Source organism: Xiphias gladius, chromosome 9, assembly GCF_016859285.1.
Source record: "Xiphias gladius isolate SHS-SW01 ecotype Sanya breed wild chromosome 9, ASM1685928v1, whole genome shotgun sequence".
NCBI classification, from domain to species: Eukaryota; Metazoa; Chordata; class Actinopteri; order Istiophoriformes; family Xiphiidae; genus Xiphias; species Xiphias gladius.
The window spans coordinates 16440775-16464440 of NC_053408.1; the positions used below are offsets into that span (position 1 = coordinate 16440775).

A 23666-nucleotide genomic window follows, 5' to 3' on the forward strand; every position below is an offset into this window, starting at 1 on the left:
TCACCGGCACTTCTTATTTTCTGCGAAAGAGAGACACATAATGGACAGCCTCTTCATTCGTGTCTCTGGTACAGCTCTGAAATAGACTCTGCCATAAATTTACTTTTTAGTATATATGATAGTACTGTAAACTATGTGTGTGTCTGCATGTTTGTGTGGGGTGTGAAAGTTTTAGCTTTAGTTACTTGTTGTTATTGTTGGACTCTACTGGCTCTTCCAACTTAACCATTACATGACTCAGAAGGATTAAATAGTGTCTGTAAACGGTAACTCCAAAACCTCTCCCAGTGTTGTATCTTTTTCCAGGGAAGTTGTTGTTGCTTGGAGCGAAAGGGGGCTGGTCATGGAAAAATTCTAGGATGCAGGGATTCCTTGTTTACATCCTCCCGGAGTACGCCGCGGGGGCGGGGTTAGCTCCGCCCTCATTCTTTAGGCCCTTACGTCATTGTCGCTTGTGTTTTTTATGAATGAAAGAATCCAACCTCAGAGAGCAGCGGAGTAATTCCGGGAAAAGGCGGACTGACATTTTGTCGCCAGAGTCGCTTCGACCCAGCAGGTAAATTAGATATTTTTTCAAAAATATTAACGTTAAAAATATTTAGCTGGAGTTCATTCGTAACAGTCAAACACTAGAGGACTGTTATCCGCCGCTGACTTGTCAACCAACCAAGGACAAGTGAGCAGGCAGCTGTTTGCTTTAATCTCCTTTAGCTCGCCAGAAACCGTCGATGCTAAGTGCTAACAGTTAACATTACTAGCATGTATAAGATGATGCGGATAATTTGGCCCCGCTCTTCATATTTAAGCATCTATATCCGTAGCATTTGACAGCCAGAGGGGGTTATCACTTCCTTAATGAACTGTATGCTTTAAAACAATTTAAATTGCTTATTTAAAGTCCTACTAAAATGGAAGTCGAGGGCACTCGTGATGGCTGTTTACTATAGCAGGAGCGCCTTTACCCCAGGCTGGCCAGCTCCTCTCCCTATAAGGACAAGGGTGGATTCTGGATGTAGTTGGATGAATAAATAAAGTTTCCAGGAGTGGTATCTTTAGGTATTTGTTATTTAGTTTTTTAAGATTAAATAGAATTGATATCTGGCTGTTAACCTTCATAAACCATGTTAGTTGTAGCTTGCATTTGGCAGTGCCGCGGTCACTTGTTGCGTTCCACTTTGGTAGCGTTACTTCAAAGTACTATGTCTTCTAAAGTGATATTTATAGTAAAGTACAAACGTGGATATCCTGTGCTGCTTGGACAAAAACAGAAAGATGTGGTCACATCTGGTTTTCCAGGGGTTTGGACCGACTGGCGGTCTTAGCGGAGCTGAGCAAACGGTTTATTGCTGAATCACCCTGACTTTACGAAACGGCGGTCTCATCGGTTACAGCCAGAGTCCGCCGCCTGGTTGGACAACCAGAGTTGCTGCAACCTCCACTTCCCACGCATTTCGGGAAATGGAGTTTATTGTAGGCGAACTACAGGCCATTATAACAAGTGTTTTTATATACCTTTTATATTTATATATATATATATATCAACACCTATTGTACACATGTTGTAGACCTAATGTATAGTTAATGCTCATTTTACTGTTATAGAGTTAAGTTGGGGATTAATAGGGGTTTGTATTTTTAACTGAACTTGAGTGCCCCCCCTCCCCAAAAAGAAAAGAAACTTCAGAGGAAATGTGACTTTGTAACTGAAATAACTCCCTTTTGTTTATATGGTTCCTCCTCTGGTCTGCATGGTTCACTTCTTCGGAGTGCAGTTTGTTTTCTGAAGCATTGCCAGATTCATTAGAACAAATCAAATCTTGTCTTTACCTCGCCTGGTAATGTAGGTTACTGTGTCTACACATGCTTTCATATCTTTTAGATTTTACGGTTTTGAAGTCATAAACAAAAGGTCATTAAATCAGACTTTCATTATAGCAAGTCAACAAAAAACAAAAGAGCAAAAAATCGAAAATGAAAATACCTAAATTCTAGAAGGGTAATAACTTTTTATAATCGGGGGTCGTAAATGTGTTACAATTCAGTATATCGCATTCAAAAGCAAGCAAAAATCAAACTTACCTTAACTTGTAATTTTAAAAAATAATTCACATGAATTAGCTTAACTCAAAGATGTCTTTAGTTCTAAGATGACAACAACAACAGATTTCCCCACAGGTTTCTCTCATATATTGCTTTGAAAACAAACAGCACGGCCCATCTTCAAAGTTCTATTGTTGAAAGATTTACAGGCGTTAAGAGGCCAAAAAAAAGATGTCAAAGATCATAAATATACCCTGGAACGTAGCAAAGACTGTAATCAAGAAGTGGTGAAATTAAGCTGCAGCATGACCTTGTCTAGATTATTCTCTCTCTCAAAATAAAAGAAGACTGTGCGAAGAGATAGCTCGTCAGAGAGGCTGCCAAAAGCCCAACAGCAACTACAGGGCTGTACTTTGCCATTCCAAGCATTTGTGGTATCATTCAATTTTGCTTGTTAACGTTTTTAATTTTTTTTTTTTTTTTTACACTGTTTTTTTTCTTACTACTGTTCTGGGCTCTACTGTGACAAAATGAAATCCCACTCACTCCAAAAAAGAATCCAATGTTGCAGTAAATGCGAAAGCTAATACATTCACTCTCCAAAAGCTATGTGGGAAAACACCCTATGGTTTGAAGTCAAGGTTGAACTTGTTGGTCTTAATAAAATCTTAATGTCTTAATGTTTTATCTAACACAAAGTAGTTTCACAACAACTGTGGGGCTTTTCCTATGCCGTGTAATCTGTTCTGGACGTGAGAGGAATAAGCAAAAACAGCCTTAGGTCGAAGTGTAGAGTTGTTTTATCAACATGACAGTGATCTGAAGCCCATAGCCAAATTAACCAAGAAGTGACTATAGGGGAAAAAAAACTGTTCAAGTTGGACCACATAGAGGTTGGACTTTAATCCCACACAACAACATTTGTGAGCTGACGTTAAAGAGGAGTGCAGGAAGTTCCCATGTAGTCTGCGTGAAATGTTCAGTTAGAAGAATGGGAGAAAATTTCCAAATACAGTAGTGGTGGTGGTGGTGGTACAGACTTAAACAACCCCCCTCACTGCTGCTATTTCAGCTTGTTACTGGAAGAGGCAGTTTAAGGGTGTGCAAACTTCAGTGTTTTAGTTCCCAGCTTTTAATATGATGTCAGAAATTAGCAGCAATTCATGTTTACCTTCAGTTTTCTTGTTATTATATCCCAAGTACATTTAACAAATATCTGATTTTGGTTCGCTTTAGGTTTCAATAATAATTATAATTTTAACATTTGTTTTATATGTTGAGCCCATTATTATATAATTGTATTCTACTTTTCTTTGAAAGCACATCACTTTAAAACATTGAAATTTATAGACTCATTTTTAAAGTTTAACATAGAGAAAGATATCCCGCACAAAGAGCTGCCTACCCTTTAGTTAGACTTTTTCACAATAAAAGCTTTAAACCGTTGGTGTTGTGTTGACAAGAGGAAGTGTTGAGGGGATTGGTTAGGACACCTGCTTTGTGCAACCAAAGGGCAGACACATGATAACTTCCTCCTCTCTATTCCAGCTAACACAAAAAGGCATGTTGCTTTCAAAACCTCCTCTTCCTTTCGTATCAAGCCACAGAGTTTAATGAGAGAGCACATTTGGAGAAGCATGAACGATCTGTGGGTTCTCCTTTTATTAATCGTGCATGACTGGCTGTCTTGTGAGCGGATGGTAAATGTCAGGCCAGATATGGACCAAAACAGCATGATTTCCTCAGTCACATGTGATAACATACCTTTTTTCTGTGTGTCCTGTTTCTATTCTTCCAGAGTGCCTGTGTCTGTGTTGATTGGTGCTTGGGGGGGAAAACTGAAGACAGTTGGATCATGACAACAGAAAGAAACAGCAAAGCCCTGAAGGTAACATGCAGCCAGAAATAAAACTCAGTTTTATTATTTCAAGAAGAATGAGTCATGTTTATAGCCTCTGGCTATTTTTAAAGGAGGGAAAAAGGCCATGTCCAAAAGAGGTTTTACTCTCCTACCAAGTTCAGTTGTTCTTCTAATGTCAATTGTCGATGTCTTTTGCTCTCCTTCTGTCCATCTTTTTTTCCAACACTTTATCCAAATGCATCTCCTCTCTTCTTACGTCCTCCTTCTCTCTTCCCACCAGGTGAAGCAGGAATGTGGCGAGAACGTGCCCTTCCTGTCGGACAGTGAGCTCATGTCTCTCTCGGTCCGGGAGTTGAACCTCCACCTGCGCGGCCTTTCCCGCGAGGAGATCCAGAAGTTGAAGCAGCGCCGTCGCACCTTGAAGAACCGGGGCTATGCCGCCAGCTGCCGGGTCAAACGGGTCTCTCAGCGTGAGGCCCTGGAACAGCAGAAAATGGAGCTCCAGAGGGAGGTAGAGAGGCTCGGGGCTGAGAACGCCGGCATGAGGAAAGAGCTGGAGGGACTCGGCGCACGCCTGGCCGCTCTCCAGAGGTTCGCCAGGGGCCTGGAAGCCGGAGGGGGCAACCTGCTAGCTACAGCCCCGCGCCTCAACACCGCCTCTGTCATCACCATCGTCAAGAGTCCACCACAGCCTCAGCCACAGAGAGAACAGGAGCCTTCCTAGAAGGAGCTCCTGGAACCAGACTTGGGGGAGGGACGCACAATTTGCAATGCAAACACACAAATTCACACACACCTGCAGGCATACATATACTATACACACACATGCCGGAGAACAGGAAGACAATATTAGTAGGAAAATACTAAATGCTTGTTTGCATCATTCCTCGTTCACGTTATGATATTCAAGAGTCATTTGGTCCTGCGTGATACAGTGCTGACAGAGAGGTGTGTAACGTCACCGTACAGACGATAGCTATGCTTAGTTTTCCAAAGTAAAGGTCGGGAACAGTGGAAAAGTCATCTAGGACTTGTGGAGGTGTCCTCTACTATAATGCTATTTTTATAACACTGCAGCTTAGTTGACTGAAATTTGCTAAAGTGTGTTTGTTTAGAAACTCTCATGTTCAGAACAATGCAGCAGGTGTAGTGTGAACGAGGCGTTGAGCACTGATGCGCACACACACGCACACACACACACACACATGCACAAAATCCTCACACTCATTCCCCGATCCACACAGGGTGTAGACATTGACTAACTGGACTCTGACTGAAGCCAGAACAACCCAACCAGAGTTACTGCACATCTCCACTGTTCGACGAATCCAGCCGGTGTTCTCTGATTGTGCTGCCGAAAGACCAGGGCTTCTCCCCGCTTCAGGTTATGGCACCTGACCAACAGCAAAATGCCAGGATGGAGTGGATGTACAGTGTGTATGTGCTGCTTCCTCCAGCTCGACCAAGCCTGCATTCCTGGTACAGTTGTAGTCTGAAGTTGTTAGCTTTTTTTCTCATACCAGACCAGGATCATGTGTTTCTGCTATCAGGCAAGAAAGTGTCCCAGAGTATGAATCACTTAGTCATTAATGCAGAGTTTTTCAACCTTGGTGTCACTTGAAATCCCGGCGGGGGCCCTGGGAGATTTCCCAAACTAATATATTGACGTTTTTTGGGTCTTACTTTAATAGTTTGAAAAGGATTACTTCTATATAACAAATCCGGAGCTTCCTTCATTCTCATGAAAATAAAATACAGCACTATACCACACTCAGTCACTTGACCGTTCTCTAACTGCTTGGGTCATGAGGATTTTGGAAGCAAAAGCTGTCACATAGTCCAGAAAAAAGGTTGAGAAGCACTGTGTTCATAAATTATGAATTCTTTCAAACTTCCTTCAGTGAAATTTCTTAGTTTTGGGATTAACAAATCACCGCTAGCTATCTGCTCTACACCTCCATTTTAGGAAAAAAGTAGTTTTGTACACATTTCCCACATTATTGCAGTGCCTTCAGTGTATTTAGGAGTTACGAGAATGCAAACCTAAGAGGGAAAAGGTTTCAAAGCGGACTGTAATCGCTCCTTCTTGCATGTTCATGACGGCACATTTCCTTTTTTCTTTATGATTACTTTTCTTTTCAACTACTTCCTGAACTATAATCCCACATTACTCATTTCACAATTCCTACTGTGCAGTAACTTTGCTACAATCTGCTGCGGCTTCCGTTTTACATATCTGGTTGGACTCCCAACAACAGGTGTTGGTCTTTTTGCTAAAAACGTGTCAAAGCAGAGTGGCGTCTGGTAGGAATTGCGCTCAAATCGATGCAAATCCTCTGCATACATTCCCGTTTTGTGTTCTTATTTGTAATGTTTGTATGTGCTGTTGAGAGACAAAAATGTTGAGTGACATTTATCAGAGATATATTCTATATTTTATTTGTATTTAAAGGTAGATATTATGAAAAGACAAGCTAACGAGTGCTGTGATGTTCTGTCTGTTTTCAGAAGTACTTACTTATGACTAGTCTGGGGATATTCTCATGTCCAATTATTGTGTTGTGTGGCAATGATGATTACTTTACAAAAATGTTAATTATTAGCTATGTAGAAATATGCTCAAAGCCAATGGCCATATTGCTGTATGATGATTTTTTTTTTTTTTTTTTTTTTTGTCTGTGTTTTTCCATGTTTGTACTGGCTCGTCATTGTGGATTCTTGGAGGGATATTATTTTTCTATGATGGTTTGTATGGTATTTGTGTGAAAAATTAAGGTCACTTCTGAATTGTCAGGCTGGGCAAAAAACACAGGATGTTAAAGGAAAACAGATGAGTGGAAAAAAGTGTGGAGAGGAAGATGGAGATGAGGAGGAGACGAGAAAGTTGAGGAGCTGTCGGATGATGGAGAAAGAAAGTAGGCAAGGGCGGACCGGGAAAGAAGGTGGAGAGAGGTGGTGTTTTATTCACTTGAAAACCTCCATCGGTCGTAGGCCTGTTTCAGTCAAGACGTGCTCAAACAGGCCTGGATTTCATGGAGTCTAGGCCACTGAATAGTGCTAGCAATATCATTTATAAGCAGGCATTGTAACACATTAGACTGTGTTGACAAATAACTCCTTAAGATATGAGGCATATATTTAGCTATATGAATATCAGCGTGGCAAAGCATTTATTCTCAATATTTTAACGTCTCACACCTGTCAAATTGTGCTGGATGTTTTGTAATACTTGCAAAACAAAAACGGTCTTTGTATTTATTACTTGTATTTTTTCTATTGTGAAAATTTAAGTACATTGTCTATTTTAAATATTAATTATAATAAATGTTGTACATATTGTACATAAAATGGTGCGTTTTGTGATTATCAGCCAGATTTGGGGAGTATTTGCACGTGGTACAGAAAGGAAGTGGATCTACAGGATGTGTTGCACAAGTTATCACTCCAGATCAGAAATTAAACTCAAGGTTTAAGTATAAATGGTGAGCTGCTGTTTTTGACCAAGGATGAAGTACAGTGAGACTATCGCATGAGTTGATAACATGTTGAATGTAATTACGAGAAAGGCCCAATTTCTCTAATTCCATGGACAAATTCCTAGCAACTAAATTCTAAGTCACTGTCTCGATCTACAACTTGCATAGACTGCAACATCATTTGCTGACTCGGGTGCCCATGTTTACTTCAACTCCTCTGCTAAATCCCTGATGTACTCCGTTGAGAGTCAGAGCTATTTCAGCTGCGGCCTGCTGTTTGTTTTGCGGTGTTTTTACATTGTTCAGTACTTGCCCGGCATACGAGTGTAAAATAATATGTTTAATTCAATACAACAGTTTTAATCTGTTACCTTAAATGGGACACTAGTATATTAACATTAGTGGTCTCTAAAAACTTTGCAGCAACATTTCACCTTGTTTACCAGCTCATCTTATTTTGCAGACAGCTATTATTTAGTTTGACAGCATTTAGATGTTATATTGGTTTATGGCACAACATACAGCACCGATCCTCCAGTACACTCTTTTGTAGTAGCGGATGAAGAAAATAATGAAGCCATCAAAATTAACATACCCTATTGTGGCATGAAGCAAGGGGGTTATGGGAAGTGTGGTTTTACTGTTGAGATATAGTACAAGTCCTAAAAATACCACTAATGTTAACAGATGTTAATTCTCCAGTTTAAATATAAAAAGCTATCTAAATGTTGTTAAAAAAAAGAAGTGTACACTTAGTTCCTTTTGAAATGGAACATAGGGACAACGGACAACTGAGGATACATCAAACTGTTCCCTCACTGTGGCTTTAAAGGCAAATCGTGGAAAGCCTTCAATTAGCAAAGTTGGGGGACCTGCAACGGAAACATTAAAAACAATGCAGCAGAGGCCGAGATACTCTGACTATTAGCCCCAAATTATGAGTTAAGCACCAAAAACACTGTATCTCACATTTCCCAAAATGCAACTCAACCATTTCTTTAGACCTCCTCTGCCCACGTTTCGTTAACGTTAAGTCTTACTTGAAGGACCACATCATGCAACTGTTTTAACAGGCTGAGTGTTACTCCTCGTGACAAGTACATGTTTATGTGTAAGATCGGTGGAGTCTCTCTTTAAGGCAGTGTATGGAGAAGAACTATAACATGTGAAAGCTACCCTACCTGTATCTACGTTATATTTTTTTTTTTTGTGTGTGAAATCAGGTACACTAGCTAAAAACAGGTTAAATGGTTCTATTAGGGTGTTCACATGATGGGAATCAGAACCATAATATTTGTATAAAAAATAAAACACAAGGGGTTAACTTAAATACCAGACTAAATATCATTTATTATTACTTCCAATATTTATCCATTAGACATGAAATTGTAGCGTCATGAGCAGCTTTACAATATACAAAGAAACAGAAACCTAAACGGGTTGAGATTGAAAAAAAAAGACAGTTCGGAGGTTAAAATACAAAACTAGGTCTTTGTTTCTCCTGTGCTTTACAGCTTCTGTGACTATTTCAACATACATTAATACTATTCTTCCTGTAGACAGCACTTAAAACTGTATTTACAACAAAAGCATTTTTCTCAGCAATATTCACTTCCATCTGATAAGAACATCTCAAGTCACCAAATGACAAAAATGTAGAGAAAGTGACTGAAGAGTGCATGAGAACGTCTTAGCTGAAAAGTGAATTATGGCATTCAAAGTGCAGGAAGAGTGACACACTGTCTACTTTGCTTTTAAATAGTGTATTATTGTAATATCAGGCAAGGAAACATGCCTGTAGGAGCTGCAATGCGACGCAAAAAAACCTGCATGGGTTTGGGTTTCATCATTTCCACCCTGATAAGAAAGTGCAAAGGAAAATGCCTTTTCAAATTTCAAGAAGCACACTGACAGACATACAAGAGGGTTGTAGTTATTAGGTTACACGCCTCAACCCCAAAGATCGGCACTGGTTTTCAAACATTTAGGATATACATTCATGATTCCAACATGAGAATGAAAACACAGAAAACTGTCAGCGACACAGTGATGCTGAACTGACTTGGGTTTTTATGTCAGGCTCACTTGCTTTGTTTTGTTGGTTTAAAAAAAAAAAAAAAGTTCACTTTGAGTCCATGTCAAAATGTAGCAACATAATTACCCAGACAGCACTGAGCAATGTCTAAAAATAGGCTGCGGCTTCTGTGCACAGACGTGGCATCCCTCCTATTTAAAACTAATATTATGTCAAGCTGAGGCAGAAATAAAAAAGACCCATGACCACTGTCTGAGGCCTGGGTTGGCTTCTATTTTCCGCCGAAAACACAGACACACAACAGTGATGATCAGACAAAAGAAGAAAGGAAAAAAAAAAAGAAACAAAAACAAACTAAAGTGCCTGGCCTTCACACAAAGCATTTTTTCCATTACATGTGCACCACGCTTAAATTGTGTGTGATAAACGCCTGTCTGGAGATAAGAGGGCAAACGTGTCCCTGACGCCTTCACACGGCCCCCTGGTGTTCACACAGAGCTACGGCAGCGCAGTGAAAGTAGTTACAGTAAACACGTCGGCAGACTTGGTGTGACTCATCAGATGACTCAAGAACTCCAACTATGAGTAAAAAAATAACCCGCTCTGACTGCGGTGAAATCAAATCAAATCTTTTAAAAAAAAAAGTCTGACTGGAAGAGAACAGCATCCAGGTCAAAGAAACGCAACACTGTCAAGTTTACGCACTCCTGTTATTCTTAACTGAGTGATTATCAACTGTCTAACAAACTGTAAATGCATAAGATGAAAAAGTTGTGCACAGAATCTATTTTCCCATATTAGAGTGATAAGATCCAGTTTGTGATTTTTCTCAAGCTATCAAATATACCCTATCTCAGGACAAAAACTGTATAATGTGCAAAAAATGCAGTTGAGCTGAAGACTTGAGACTTTTCAAGCAAAAAACTTAAAATACGGAAACCTTACTGGCTGAAGGAAAGTCACTGCAGTGGTTGTGTCAGGGCAAATGCAGACACTTCACTTGATGTGGACGGATTTTAGTCATTCTTAAATATTTGGAGCCACTCAGGATCATCTGGTTGTGAGATGGGTGGATTTTTGAAACCTGACCTTGAAATGAAAACCAAATTTAAAGTCGAACTGAAATTAGAATACATTTTTTTTGCCAAGAAGTCGGTGTATGTATGTCATTGTCTATATAACGTATATTCCTCCTCCGTTTTCCCCTCAATCCTGTTAACCTACATTGTGACCTACAGATGTCTACGGCCCGAGTGAGCCAGCTCGAGCTTTAATCCCGGCCATTCAGATAACGCCCCAATTACACCAGTGTAATCCAGCTCTGCTGCTGCAGCTGCCCTTCGCTCTTGTTGCCCACTGGAGCAGATATACTGTATAATCTATAATCTGCTCTGCCTGGCTCTTATTTGTTCCACCAATATCGATAACACCATTGATCCATACAACTCATGTTTCTGACTTGGTTTCCCTCTAAATCCATCCCCTCACTGCGGTGAAGGGGGTCCCTTAAAGTCCCACAACACACCAGGGTTCACTTACAACAGCTTGTTTGAAGCACATTAATATAATTGCAGACCAACTAATTTGTCTTTTTTTTTTGTGCAAATTAATATCTAAATATTCTTTTCAAGATCAAAAATATCAAAAGTTATATTGAAATATATTTTCATTTCCAGTCATTGGGGGGGGGTCAAATTAAACTTTTTTAGGATTTCCATGGACTGGGGAAACCTTCATAAACACAGTCAATGACCATCTGAAAACAACAGGGCCTTCAAAAACTAAAAATGAACATCCATTAGGATTATTACATTGCTACTAAAGCACACATCTGAGCAAAGGAAATGACTGAACTGAAAATGCAAAATTAAGCTTCTATCCAAGGCAGAAAACTTTAGTTCTTAAGTCAAGTATGATTCAGTATGTACATGTGTGACTCATAAACTTTCCTAAAACGGACACAACCCTGTTTATTTTCTGGCCAGTGGTTTTAACACAAAATCAGCTTAGAGCATCCTAACCAAATAAGACGCTTAAGAAATGTGGGTGCAGCAATGTTTACGCAGGATGGTTCTCACATTCATGAGCAGTCTCCTTAACTGGAAAAACAAACACACGACTCTTTAATCAATCACACATTTACGAGGACCAGCTGCACAGCAGGATTAAGTACCAACCACCATTAAACATCAGTCTGAATAAGATTCGGCTGTGGTACCACGAGTGCCGGTTTGTGTCGCTTTATGCTTTAGAATTCGTCATCAGAGCTGAGCAGGAGGGTCTTCTCTGTGTCGCCGTGGGCACTGACGGCACTGTGGGTGCGGGAGACGGGCGGCGGCGCCCCCTGCTCCAGCGTCGACTGCTGGGTGTACTGCTGGTAGGCCGGCGAAAAGTTGTGGATGGCGTCTTGGACCATGTCGCCCGGATTCATCGTCTCCTTCAGGCTGCTGGAGATGCTCTTCATAGGGGCACAGCGGCCTGCCGGAGGCAGACAAGACCAGAGAGTTAGAGGGTCACGAAAGGAGGTGAAAGAAAAGGAAAGAGTGTGAATAGGGTTAAAGGGAGGGAGAGAAAGGGTAGAAAATGATAGCTGGGAGAGAGAAATAAAGGGTTGGAGAAGCATAGGAGTGATTTAGAAGAAAGAAAATGGGGAAGTAGAGGGTTAAAAGAAAAAATAGAAAAAGGGAAAAACATTAATGAAGGGTGGATTTATGGTGAAATCCAACGGAGAGGGGAAGAAAGGGGGAGGAGGAAGGAAGAGAATGTGTGAAAGAAAAAAGAAGGGGGAATGAGGAATGGAGGATGAGACGAGAGGAGAGAATAGAAGAAGAGAGGAGTGATTTAGTGGAGGGAGAAAAGGCTGGGAGAGAGAGAAGGGACAAAAACAGAGAGAAGAGAGGAATGGGGCATCGGTGATTTAGAGGGTGTTCAACAGCAAGACAAAGGAGGGAATTGGGTGAAAGAGAAATGAGGAGAAAAGGAGGAATTATACAGGGAAAGAGGATGTGATTTAAAGAGAGGGAACGGAAAGGGAAAGTGGGTTCACAATGATGTAGATTTGATGCAGGACTCGAAGGAACAAAATAAAAAGAGTAAAACCGGGTGGGAATGATGGAAAGGAATAGGAGACAAAGAGACAAAATGAAAAGACAGCAACAGTTACAGGTGAACAGAACCAAATCACATTCAAAACCTTGGATAAAAAGGGAACTTAATAGAAACTAACTTATTACACGTTGGAAAGCCATACCCAGCTAAAAACAGTAGCACGGACGAGAAGTTGTAAACATCGTTAGTATTTAACCTACCAAACTCTCCATATGTAAGAACAGGTCCTTTATGGTGCAGCAGAAAGAGAGAAGAGAGAAATGAAGATTCATGTGTAGAAACAGGAAAGGACACGACCCCTTTGGTGTCAAGAAAATGTGAGCGTTGTGGGAGAAGGTGCAAAAAGTATTAGGTGAAAATATAAGGAAAAGAAAAGAATAAAGAAAAAGAAAGTATATGAAGTATATGAAGGAGCAGGTGGATTTTGGTTTTTAAAAAAAGGAGGGAAATGAGTCCACACTGACACAGATGGAAATAAAAGTGTAGAAAAAAAACAAACAAACAAACAAAACAAAAAAAACAGTATGTGAAAGGCTATTTTAAAATGTTTTAGATTCAGATTTTGGTAAGAAAACAGATATTTAAGTACACATGCAACAACCAGCAAGGTCTTTCCTCCTTCTTCCTCTTCTCACCTTGTGAATCGAGACTTTTGTCCATGTAGACGTTGTACGTGAACGCGTGTCGCAGAGCCAGCGCCGCAAAAAACATCTCGATGCAAATGATAAAGTTCTGGTAACCGGCAGCGACCGTGCCCTCTCCAACAGTAACCTCCAACGAGTTAATCTGAGGGATGGCCCCACACTTCTCCAGGATGGCCAGCAACATGCCTGACCAAAAAAAATGATAAAATGGTACTTAGTGATGATAAAACGTTTCTCACAGCACTATATGACAAATTTTCCAATGTTAATACCAGTTTCCCTACCCTGCCAGAAGGAGAGGAAGATGACCGATTTGACCATGAAGAACTTGAGCATGGGGTTGTAAGGGCTGAGTAGCTCCCTCGTGGCAAAGTAGAAAAGGAAAAGGGCATACAGAGACAAGCTGACTGAGATGTTGTAGATGATGGTTACATACAAGTAACCACTGGCCACACTGTGGAAAGAGAAAAAGTCAGAGAGAGCGATGTTAGCGGTGTTTATACGTCATTTGAATGTGGTTTTGTTCCGATTATCTACTGTTGTAGGTCATTCTTAAAGCCTAAATTTCCCATCAGAGATTAGTCTTAAAATGATTAAGGGAGGAGGTGATGATCAGTCTGGGACATTCAATTAATCTAAAAATTAAAGAATAATCCACACGTCCACTGTTTTGTTTTTCTCTAAAGTGGGTGGCAAGTAGGTACCTATTTACAATACTGTATGTTAACCTAAAACTCAATCCAGGTTCAGTTGGTAGACCTCCTCGGTGCCTCCCTGGTTGCAGCACTTACTTGAAGTCTCCATCCTTGTATTTGCCGTAGGCCTGCAGGATAACAGTGATGACGGCCATGAGCGGCTTGACAACGCAGAACTGCAGCGTGGCCTGCTTACAGAACCGCAAGAAGCCGATGGAGTAGGCCTTCCCCCTCAGACAGCACGTACCGTACATACAGCTGGACCTGATGGGACAAAGCGTGGTTTATTCTAACTGAAGCAATGAAAATAACATGAGTCATTTCTGATATCTGTGAGGAATTAACAGTGTTTTAGCAGCAAAACTTGTGGGATACAGCAGGGAAAAGGAATAAATACAAAATAACTCTTTTGGAAAAAAAAAAAAACAAATCTGCTAATCACCCTTGTTTCATGCTTGGCTACAAACACGTATTTTTATAAGGGTTTTTAAAATCAAATCCTTCTGCTGGAGAAATAGTCTGAGACTTACTCGATGGGTTTCCCTCGGATCTCAGCCATGATGGCACACTCTCCTCCGAGGTACTCATAGCACAGACTCAGGAAGTTGTAAATGACAAACGCTGAGGAAAAACAAGAAGAGAAAGGGTAGTTTTCATTATCTCTGAGCTGACATTATTTCTAATAACCATGGTAGCCCAGCACAGGCCACCGAGATGTTTGCAAGGGTACTATCTGGCTTGTCTGGCAGTAAATGCTACTGTAATAGCTTCTCACCTGATCTTTAGGAATATTTATCTGATCTAAGTGAAACCGACATGAGACGGAGGGTATATGCCAGACGAGTTTGGAACTTTGTGGTACTTTATTATAACAATGAATAAGGAATGGAGTATGCATGAGAAAATATTAATCACTTAAGTTTAAATCAGTATTTTTTTTCTGTGATTATTTTTTTAAATGTATTTTCTATTTATTGATTTTTTTTTTTTTAACCAGGACCCTGAAACTGAAGCAGCTAAATGGAATTCCAATTGTATTTACACCTCTGCTTTTCCTACTGTGACATGTTAAAATGTCTTCTATGAAAAAGGCCTATACGAGAAAAGACAGTTTCAGGTTTCTCTCTCTATCACTGAAACAAAGGCTAAAACCTTTCCCTCCATGACTAAATGGTTAGACTGGAGCCTGTTCACTGTACTGCTGCTTTAAGGTATAATCTAGAAAATTGTGATAGAAATTATTTTCCACAACAAATACATTTACACTTTATGTGGCCCGTTTTAAGCGTTTCTTAGTATTTCTAATGTACAAAATATCAAAGGTGTACTTTGCAACGAGAAGTAAATGTGGGCAAACGGTTTTAACTGTAAAACCACAAAACATTATAGCAGAATGAATCACCTACAGACCACCCCCATCAGTCACACAAGCACAAAACACATCACTTCCTTTTTCACACTTGTTTTGACATCTGCAAGTAAATATATTGCAGAATCATGTGTTGTTCATCTGCTGTGTTCTAACAGACAGTGCTGACTGAAGTCCAAAAACAGCAGCTGACCACACTCAGTAAGGCTTGACAACGTGTAATTTCTTAAATATTTCACTGTAAAAGGTCACACAGTTTCAGAACTGAACTATGGCATGACCCCAAAGTCTAAAAATGGCTTACACAATATCACTTGATTCATTTTACATTTATTTACTCATGATAATCTAAAATTATCAGGATGATCAGAGTCCAAAATTATCTTCTTTTCTCATCTGTCAAAAGTTGGCCAACTTAACAAAAACGTCCTACATAAATTCATTTTTACCAGCCGAAATAATAACTTCAAGTGACTATCAAATGACAATGTAAGAACAACGCGACAATGTGAAAGGGGTTGCTCGCAGTGAGAATTATCTACAGAGATTTATCACCTGAATCTGCAGCTGCAGACAGATGTTTCCCATATCAACTGTATAAAAAGATAAAAAGACAAATATAAAGCAAAATATAACAAGAAAAACTCAATGCAAGTCTCCTGAAAAGAATGTAAAGAAGGCAATTGGTGGACACACTAAATGGCAGGTGTCACCAGGTGGATGCCTTCTTTGGCAAGGGCAGCTTTGGTTTTGTAACCATTCAGGATCATTCCTGTGTTTTTTTTTTTTATTGTAATCATCAATCAAATAATCCCATAACTGAATCTCTCTGTAAAGCACTTTGGTCAACGTTTGTTGTTTTTAAATGTGCTCTATAGTAAATAACTTGACCTAACCTGACTAAATTAGTGCACAAACTTTTGCACATCACAACGAGTGTTTAATTTTTTCCCCTGTTTTTTAAGTTCATGAAATAAAAAGTAACAATGCGTAAACATTTGAAAAACGCTTGTTTTTAAATGTCTGTTTCTACAAAGGTTGTATTTACTTTTTTCACTTCAAAACTCAACAAGATATGTAAGGGGCCTAGGTTTGGCATACATCTTCATACCTGTTGTGTCTTAAGTGTCTTAAGTTTTATTCTGCTGCCTTCATGGACCAGGACATGTTGGAATATAATTCAATTTAATTATAATAATAATAATAATATATGATTCCAATGAAGCCTTATTTGGTTGTCTTATTATGAAATAAGTATATAAGTAAGTAATACAGTAATCCTTTCTCAGTGTAGGGACCAAAGTAAGATTGCTTCCCACCTTTGTCTTATGCCCATGGTATAATGAAGTCCTCAAAATCTTTAGTGGGAATAATGTCCACATAGTGAGAGATTCACACACTAATTACAGTATGTTGAGAAAAGGGGGCTGAAATATGCAGTGATATCAGATTGTGCAGATTTTCCTAAGCACATCATCAACCCTAAAAACCACCACAGAAGCATGTGTCTACTTGCTGATTTAGTTATATGTACAGGCACGAGAGTAGATGCATTAAAAGGGGAAGGGAGCCACTGAGGCTGCATGTGTAAAGAGCCCAGACCTTTGTGCTACACTACTAGCAAGGAGCAATGCACAAAACATGCAGATAGAAATTTAGCTAAATACACATAACCTGATAAAACTTGAGTTTTACTTCTTTGGATATTAATCTTTGAGTTTTTTATCTTAAATATTAGGTTAGGATTTTGTTGCTAAAATCTATTAAGAGCTAAACAAAAATAAAATTGAAAATGGATTCAGATTCAGCAGAATGCTACTGAACCCCAACCCTGCAGCTTTAGGGTTTACCATTGTATGTAACAGAGTTTAGTTTAATGTTTATAGTTCAGTCAGTGAATAATATAGCCAAGAGAAAGGTCGTCCTAAGTATAGTAATCCCAGCGTGTATTTACATGTGGTCAATGAAAACGCAGACTATGATGAGATTAAGAGCTCACGGGAGAAATAAAGAATCATCTCTGAGAGCATCAGCATCTTCACTTTCTAGCCAAAAATCTTAGAACTGGTTCTGACACGGACAGAAGATCCAAACCCGCACGCACGCACACCTTTCCCGTGTGACTGATTTTCACCTGCCAGTCTCAGACTACTGGATTATCTTCCCTCTGTGCTGTTTCAGTGAGGGGCTGGTGACGACCAAGAAGCTCATAAAAAACACAACCGGTCTAATCCTGTCAGCCCCCAAGGGACTTCCTACCCCTCTATCAGTGTGTGCCTGCATGTTCACACACACACCCACACACTCTCACAAAGAGAATGTGTATTGTGACTGTGCATGTGAGGTAAAATAATGTGAGTGTGGCAGGTGTGTATCAGTTAACTGTGAAAGTGTGAAAGTGTGATTGATTTTGGGCATGTACCATGGTGTGTGTGTGTGTGTGTGTGTGTGTGTGGATGGGTGGAAGGCTGAGTGTGTTGCAGTGTTGTGTCATCACGCATGGCTCAAAGCAGATCTCAGCTGTACTAATGGCAACGATTCTTGTTATGTCAACTGTCTGCAGCTGAGTTATTATATTTTCCTTCACTTCCTCTGACTTTACCTCACCCACAAAAACAAACACACACACACAAAAACAAACACACACACACAAAAACAAACACACACACACACACACACACACACACACACACACACACACACACACACACACACACACACACACAAGAACTTTGCCACCGGTCCCCTGTCTGACGTCAGACACCTGTCAGACAACACTTAGGTAATAAGATGCCATACATACCAGTTAAAGGTCTGACTTAAACACAAAAGCTAGCGTACAGAGCCGAGTGATAAGAACCGGTCGATCTGTTCTGAGTAGAGCTCTATGTGTCTCAGCTGTTTACCACCATGCTCCTTCCCTTCTCCCCAAGGACTCCCATCAGCACTGTTCGTTGCCTCGGTAATACAGTAGGCCTACATACAATAAGAAACTCATTATCTGATGCAGCCATTCTAGTTGATGACGAAGATTTGTGAGCGCAGTTGCCATGCAACAGGTCGGTCATCCTTGCTGAGGAAAAGATCTAGGCAGGGCTCAGCAGCATTGTGGGAAGGGGAGGGAACAGGAAGACGAGGAGGAGAGGACAAGAGGTGAAAAAGGGGTAGACGTGTGAAAAAAAGAGAGAGAGAAGGGAGGAAGGATGATGCTAAGAGAGAAGGAGAAGAAAAAGAAGTAGGAGGAAAGCCATCTGTCTGAGGGATATCTGTCTGATATGATGACCATTAATACTGATGACACTTCCTGCTAAAAGCAGAACCATACATAGAGCGCCATATCCGAAAGGATGTGACTTCATTAGTTTGCCAACACAAGAAGTGACACCCAAGCTATGTGTCACAGTGAGCTGATTATTTCTATCCTGAACGTCAGAGAATGAGGAAAGGAGGCAGTCAGCTGCCTTTCACTACTTTCAGCCCATTCAAGATTTCAAGCACATTCAGTGATTCAAAGCATCAGGGAGGATTTTTTGTGTTTGCATCATCCATCTGCTCAGCAAAACTGCCAGATCATGGATGTGATCAAAGTCCATATTCTAAAGGAGTCAAGCTATTGTGAGCAGTAAACCACTGATTCATGTTTATAACCCTTCCTCTAGATTCCAGGCACATTAACTCAACACAAAGTAATATCAAAACCAAATTTCTGAGATAAATAAGCTGACAAAAACTAAAAAACTATTTGGAAATGAAAAGTAGCTCCTCTCCAAATACATATGGACACCTTTAAATCAATTGTACGCATTCAGAAAACTCAAAAGGCACGAATGTAATAAGGGTGAGAGGACATTTTTCGAAATAAACATTTACCATGTGGGTTGAAAAATTTGTTAAGGATGGATGGACAGGCTGTTCATCTCCAATCTCATTTGATCACAATGTGTTTCGGAAATTCAACTGAAAAAGTTTCCCAAAATGAGGTGGAACAAATGCCATTAAATGTGTGTTTCTTCAAGACATCCTAGTGTTTCATGCCACTTCAGAGTTTTAGCCCGGACGCAACCTGGGAGGGAATAAAAACTACTGAACATGGCAGCCAGTATCAGTGCCATTTTTATATGATTTAGAGTGGCTCTAGCTTTTTTGGTGTAACCATATTGACTCTCAAAACAGCTACTACAAGCACGTTTTAGGCAAGAGCTGCTCCTGTGTACTGTACTGTCAAAGCAGTTTCTTGGATATTTTACCCCACCCTAGTTGTCTACATCATCACTGTGAGTCACATGTCAAAAGTACGTCCTTACCCTCGTAGCAGTCCCTGACGGTATCAAAGTACACGTAGTACTGGTCGTTGGTGAAGAAGAGCAGGCTGAGCCAAGAATCAAAGGCATAGATAGGAACGATGAAGAGAATCCTCACGATGTGGCGCTGCTCCCTAGGTGAGCTGTAAAAACGTAGATGCATGTAGATCTGAAACAGACAGAAGAGACATCTTAAGTATTGACAGATTATATTTTATGTTATATACTACTGAAAATGAGACTTCTTAAAGCAGAATGGTCATACTTTTTATACATAAAGCGTCAAACCAAAAAATGTGGAAAATATAAGTTCAAAACATCAAGACTATGTCAGAATAAAGTAAAGTTTATGATGCAGGCTAGATTAAAAGTAACATATTCAACAGCTTTGTGGAATAAGAAAGAAAAGCTGCTTCCCTGGTCTTAATATGGTTGTAGACTAGTAAGTCTGTATCAAAGGGCTTTAACGCTTGTGTAGGTAGATAAGACAGCAGAGAGTCTACAAGTTGGGCTGGAAAAGACCTTTTTAAAACGAAACTGGTTGTCCCTATTTAGATACAGATACATTTGTATCGACATTTTTACATTATTTATGTCTCGTTGCTCTCAATGTGACTGACCTTAGAATTAATACGTTACATGACATAACCTCACTGGAATGTTTGAAGGAGTAAAAGACTATTTGTTTTTCTTTTTTTCAAGCTCAGTATCACAAACACCTGCTGAAGGATGTTGCCAAGGAACCCCTGCCCTTCTCTCGGCCTGAGCAGACGTGTGTGTTTTCAGGATCACGTCGCCTGTGCATTAAACAACACATACACACCTGCCTGCCACATCCAGTTGACACCTTTGCGAGCACCTATTTCAGAAAACCCAAGCTACTCAGTCAAACATCATCATTTGTGTCTCCAGCTGAGTAAATGAAACCGTATCACTCAGTTTAAGTAGAATTAAAAACCTGAGGATTTTTACCCGTCCCTCTCCCCATGCTGTTTAGAAGTCGTTACCTGGTGACAGGTGAGAATGAGGGCGGTCCAGACAAAGAAGCCAGACACAGCCTGTGCCGCAGGAGTCATGAGAAAGATAGGCTGTTCTGGGCTCAGCCGCGGGGCTTCAGGGAGCCACGAAATGTTAGGGCCAGTTGGGGCCGCTGTGGGCGGGGGGCTGGGCGCTGCAGCCAGAGGAGAGTCTTCCCCCAGCCTCTCTGAGAGCGGCACGTCTCGCCTCCACAGCCTCAACATCTGGAAGTGACACAGAGGGTCCAAAATTTTCACGTTTTTATAGGACCAGTTGGACTGAATAAATGACACATCAGCCAAGTGGCCCAAAGTGCGTGTATGTGTACATATGGTAACCACCTAAATTCTTTTCAAACAGTGACAAGGCTGTGACACAATCCATAAAGTATGAACATCCATTTCCACTAGTAATCATCAACCTGGGATATACATCACACACTCAGTGCAAGGTGTAAATTGAGATGGGAAGCCAGATAGAGGATAAACACCCACACACTGCAGGTCAAGATTTCACTATGGATTTAGAATGTGTGTGTGACAGTTATACAATAGCATTAGTATTGAACTATATGGAAAGAAAATCCATTTTTGTTTGTTCCTACATCTCCCAGAATGCCATTAACTCATTAACATGCCCCAACATCTACTATTCTGCTGTTGTTTTAGGTGGAGCAGGTGAGGTTGACAGCATACTGTGCTTTCAAGTTAACAAAAAGCAACACATAATTTAGCTGCAAGGCATTCTGGTATTTTGCAGCTTCAGCGATTCCTCCTTGTATGACAGTTAAATGTTAAAACCTGGGGCGAAAATGGCAAGATCTACAAATAAAAATGCTCCTTGATTTGCATGACTGACAATAAAACCTAACACTTAAATCTAGTGTTTTCAATCACTGAAGTTTTTCTGCAATCTAACGCCATATGTGTAATGGACATGAACCACTTCAAGTCCAGTCATCTTCAGACTGGACTTGAAGTGGCCAGCAGACACATTACAGAAGCAGCAGCTTGTCAGTGTCCCCAGGATGACACAGTCATGTTCTCAGGGTGCATTTGTTCGTGCACACTGACAGACAGTTGTCATGTTAGACTGAGCTTGGGGGAGACGGAGACCTTGATGTTGTTGAGGTGGCGTGGGGGCCCACGCAAAGAACAAGCAGAGATCACAATAATTAAAGAGTGGGCATAAGCGCTAAAAATGGCTACTGATTGAGAAAGACAGCGAAACCTTAAAATGTCTCTTTGGCCAGAGTAGCACGGCAACCGAAAGTCACATAGCACAGAGAACAAATAATGCAGACAGTGACAGGATGACATAATGATATCCCACCCACAAAAGCCACCATTTAGTTTCTTTACAGGACCAATTAACGTGAAGTGATTGAATTTGGTGGTTCGTTAAAGCGAATTAGGCTGCTGTCACACATTTATATATGAGACTGAGAGGAGTTATGTGTTTGCAGTTTGTGTGTGTGTGTGTGTCTGTGTGTGTGTGTGTGAGAGAGAGCCTGCAGGTCATTTGTATTGGTTTGCCAGGGATCAGCAGATCCACGTGTCAACAAGAAGAAGTGAAGGTATCAGCAGCCCCCCCCCCCACGCAGACACACAGACACACAGACACACACACACACACACACACACAATACCAGTGACACTGAAATGATGTTGTGTTGGAGCAAAGGGACATCTGTGTGTTTCATTTGAAAGGCAAAAAAGGTCACCAACACACACACACACACACACACACACACACACACACACACACACACACACACACACACACACACACACGGGAATAATATATCAGAGAGGCAGGGGGTCAGTAATAAAGCAAAGCAACAGATGGGAGGGGGTGAGTGGGGGCAGAGAGGGGGGTGTTTATAATTCACAATAAGTAATGATATGGTTGACAGAGAGACTGGATTATCATACTGGCTGAAGCAACAGCAAGAACGGCAGCAGCAACACTGGGATTTATTGAGCAGAAAGCCACTTAAACGTTTTGGCACTTCTGCCTTTACTTTGACAATACTTCTACAACAGTGATTTTATTGTATTGCTGTAAATTAACGTTGCGGTTAAATCAGATTTAAAGAGTCTGTATAATGTTTAAGTGACGCTCAAACAGCAAAGCTTCAAAAGACTCACTTTTGCTAATAGTCAGGAGCAACAATTCCCAGATGAACTTGATTTGTAAGCCTGTAATTGAGAAAGAAACACTTTCATTAGTCAGCTACACTGGTGTTTGTGTAAAGGCAAAGTATTTGTCACCTGTTTTGGAGAGTACACTCACCTGGTAAAGAGGCTACTGCTTTAAAACCCTCCTCAGCCCCGTCACGACCAGAAATAACCCAGAAACAGCCCTAATTCCTCTTCAGAGCCGCACCGTTGCTCCCCGGACATCCATGTTGAGCCTTCAGTTCAGTAGACTGCCCGTCAACCTCTGCGTCTCGCACAAAGAAAAAAAACAAAAACTCACCTCGAAAGTTTGTCTCTCATGTTAACCAACTTCCATACTATTCTTTTAATACTCCTGTCTCTCTGTTAACATTGTTTAGAGTCAGTGTTTCTCGAGTTAAAACAGTGTACACCGTCATTCCTCTCCGCTCCCATTCCTTCCCTTCGTTTACTTCAAACCAATCCCCATCGGATTAACTGCAGATCAAACTAACCCCGCCCACTCCGCGAGGACGAGCCGGCTCAGCCAATCACACGCTGACTAACACAGAAGGGGGGCGCGGTTTGTGCAATGAGCGCTGGGCATGCGCGGGTCTATTCTTGGTCCAGCAGCAGCAGAAGTGATGTGCCAGAGTTTGTGTGGGAGATGTTCAGAGGAAGATGAGCACTGCTCTTACACACTCAGTGATTAATTATTTTTTTGGGACTTCCTGTCCTAACTGTGAACTCAGAGTGTGTGGGCAATAAAGACCCACCATTATAATTAGTGGTGCCTCTGTTATGCCATATCGGCCTTTGTAAAATTTTGAGCACTACAAGTAACTTCATGTAAAGCTTTATTTTTCCTTTTTTCAAGGACTTTCAAGGCCTCTCTGTACATATTTTCCCCAACAGACATTTGTACCTGTCATAGCAGAAAAAGCACAGGTGTAACTAATAA

The 23666-nt window shown here is 40.7% G+C and overlaps 2 protein-coding genes across 3 annotated transcripts; one reads left to right on the forward strand and one right to left on the reverse strand.

Annotated features, from left to right (window-relative positions):
- Window positions 1–476: 476 nt before the first annotated feature.
- On the forward strand, window positions 477–7195 carry maff (v-maf avian musculoaponeurotic fibrosarcoma oncogene homolog F). The gene is made up of 3 exons (XM_040135985.1): window positions 477–556; window positions 3839–3928; window positions 4182–7195. Exons 2-3 carry the CDS (start codon window positions 3896–3898, stop codon window positions 4623–4625), a joined length of 477 nt encoding a protein of 158 aa, XP_039991919.1. The 5' UTR covers window positions 477–556; window positions 3839–3895; the 3' UTR covers window positions 4626–7195.
- Window positions 7196–8715: 1520 nt separating this feature from the next.
- On the reverse strand, window positions 8716–23179 carry tmem184ba (transmembrane protein 184ba). Of its 2 annotated transcripts, XM_040135897.1 has the most exons (9): window positions 22842–23179; window positions 22697–22747; window positions 20537–20770; window positions 19533–19698; window positions 14390–14480; window positions 13956–14123; window positions 13449–13618; window positions 13156–13350; window positions 8716–11890 (listed from the first exon to the last, which is right to left on the reverse strand). In XM_040135897.1, the coding sequence occupies exons 3-9, from the start codon at window positions 20768–20770 to the stop codon at window positions 11661–11663; spliced, it is 1254 nt and encodes a 417-aa protein (XP_039991831.1). In that variant the 5' UTR covers window positions 22697–22747; window positions 22842–23179; the 3' UTR covers window positions 8716–11660. The 2 variants fall into 2 exon arrangements, with proteins under 2 accessions (XP_039991831.1, XP_039991832.1); XM_040135898.1 differs by lacking the exon at window positions 22697–22747.
- Between the last annotated feature and the right edge of the window lie 487 nt (window positions 23180–23666).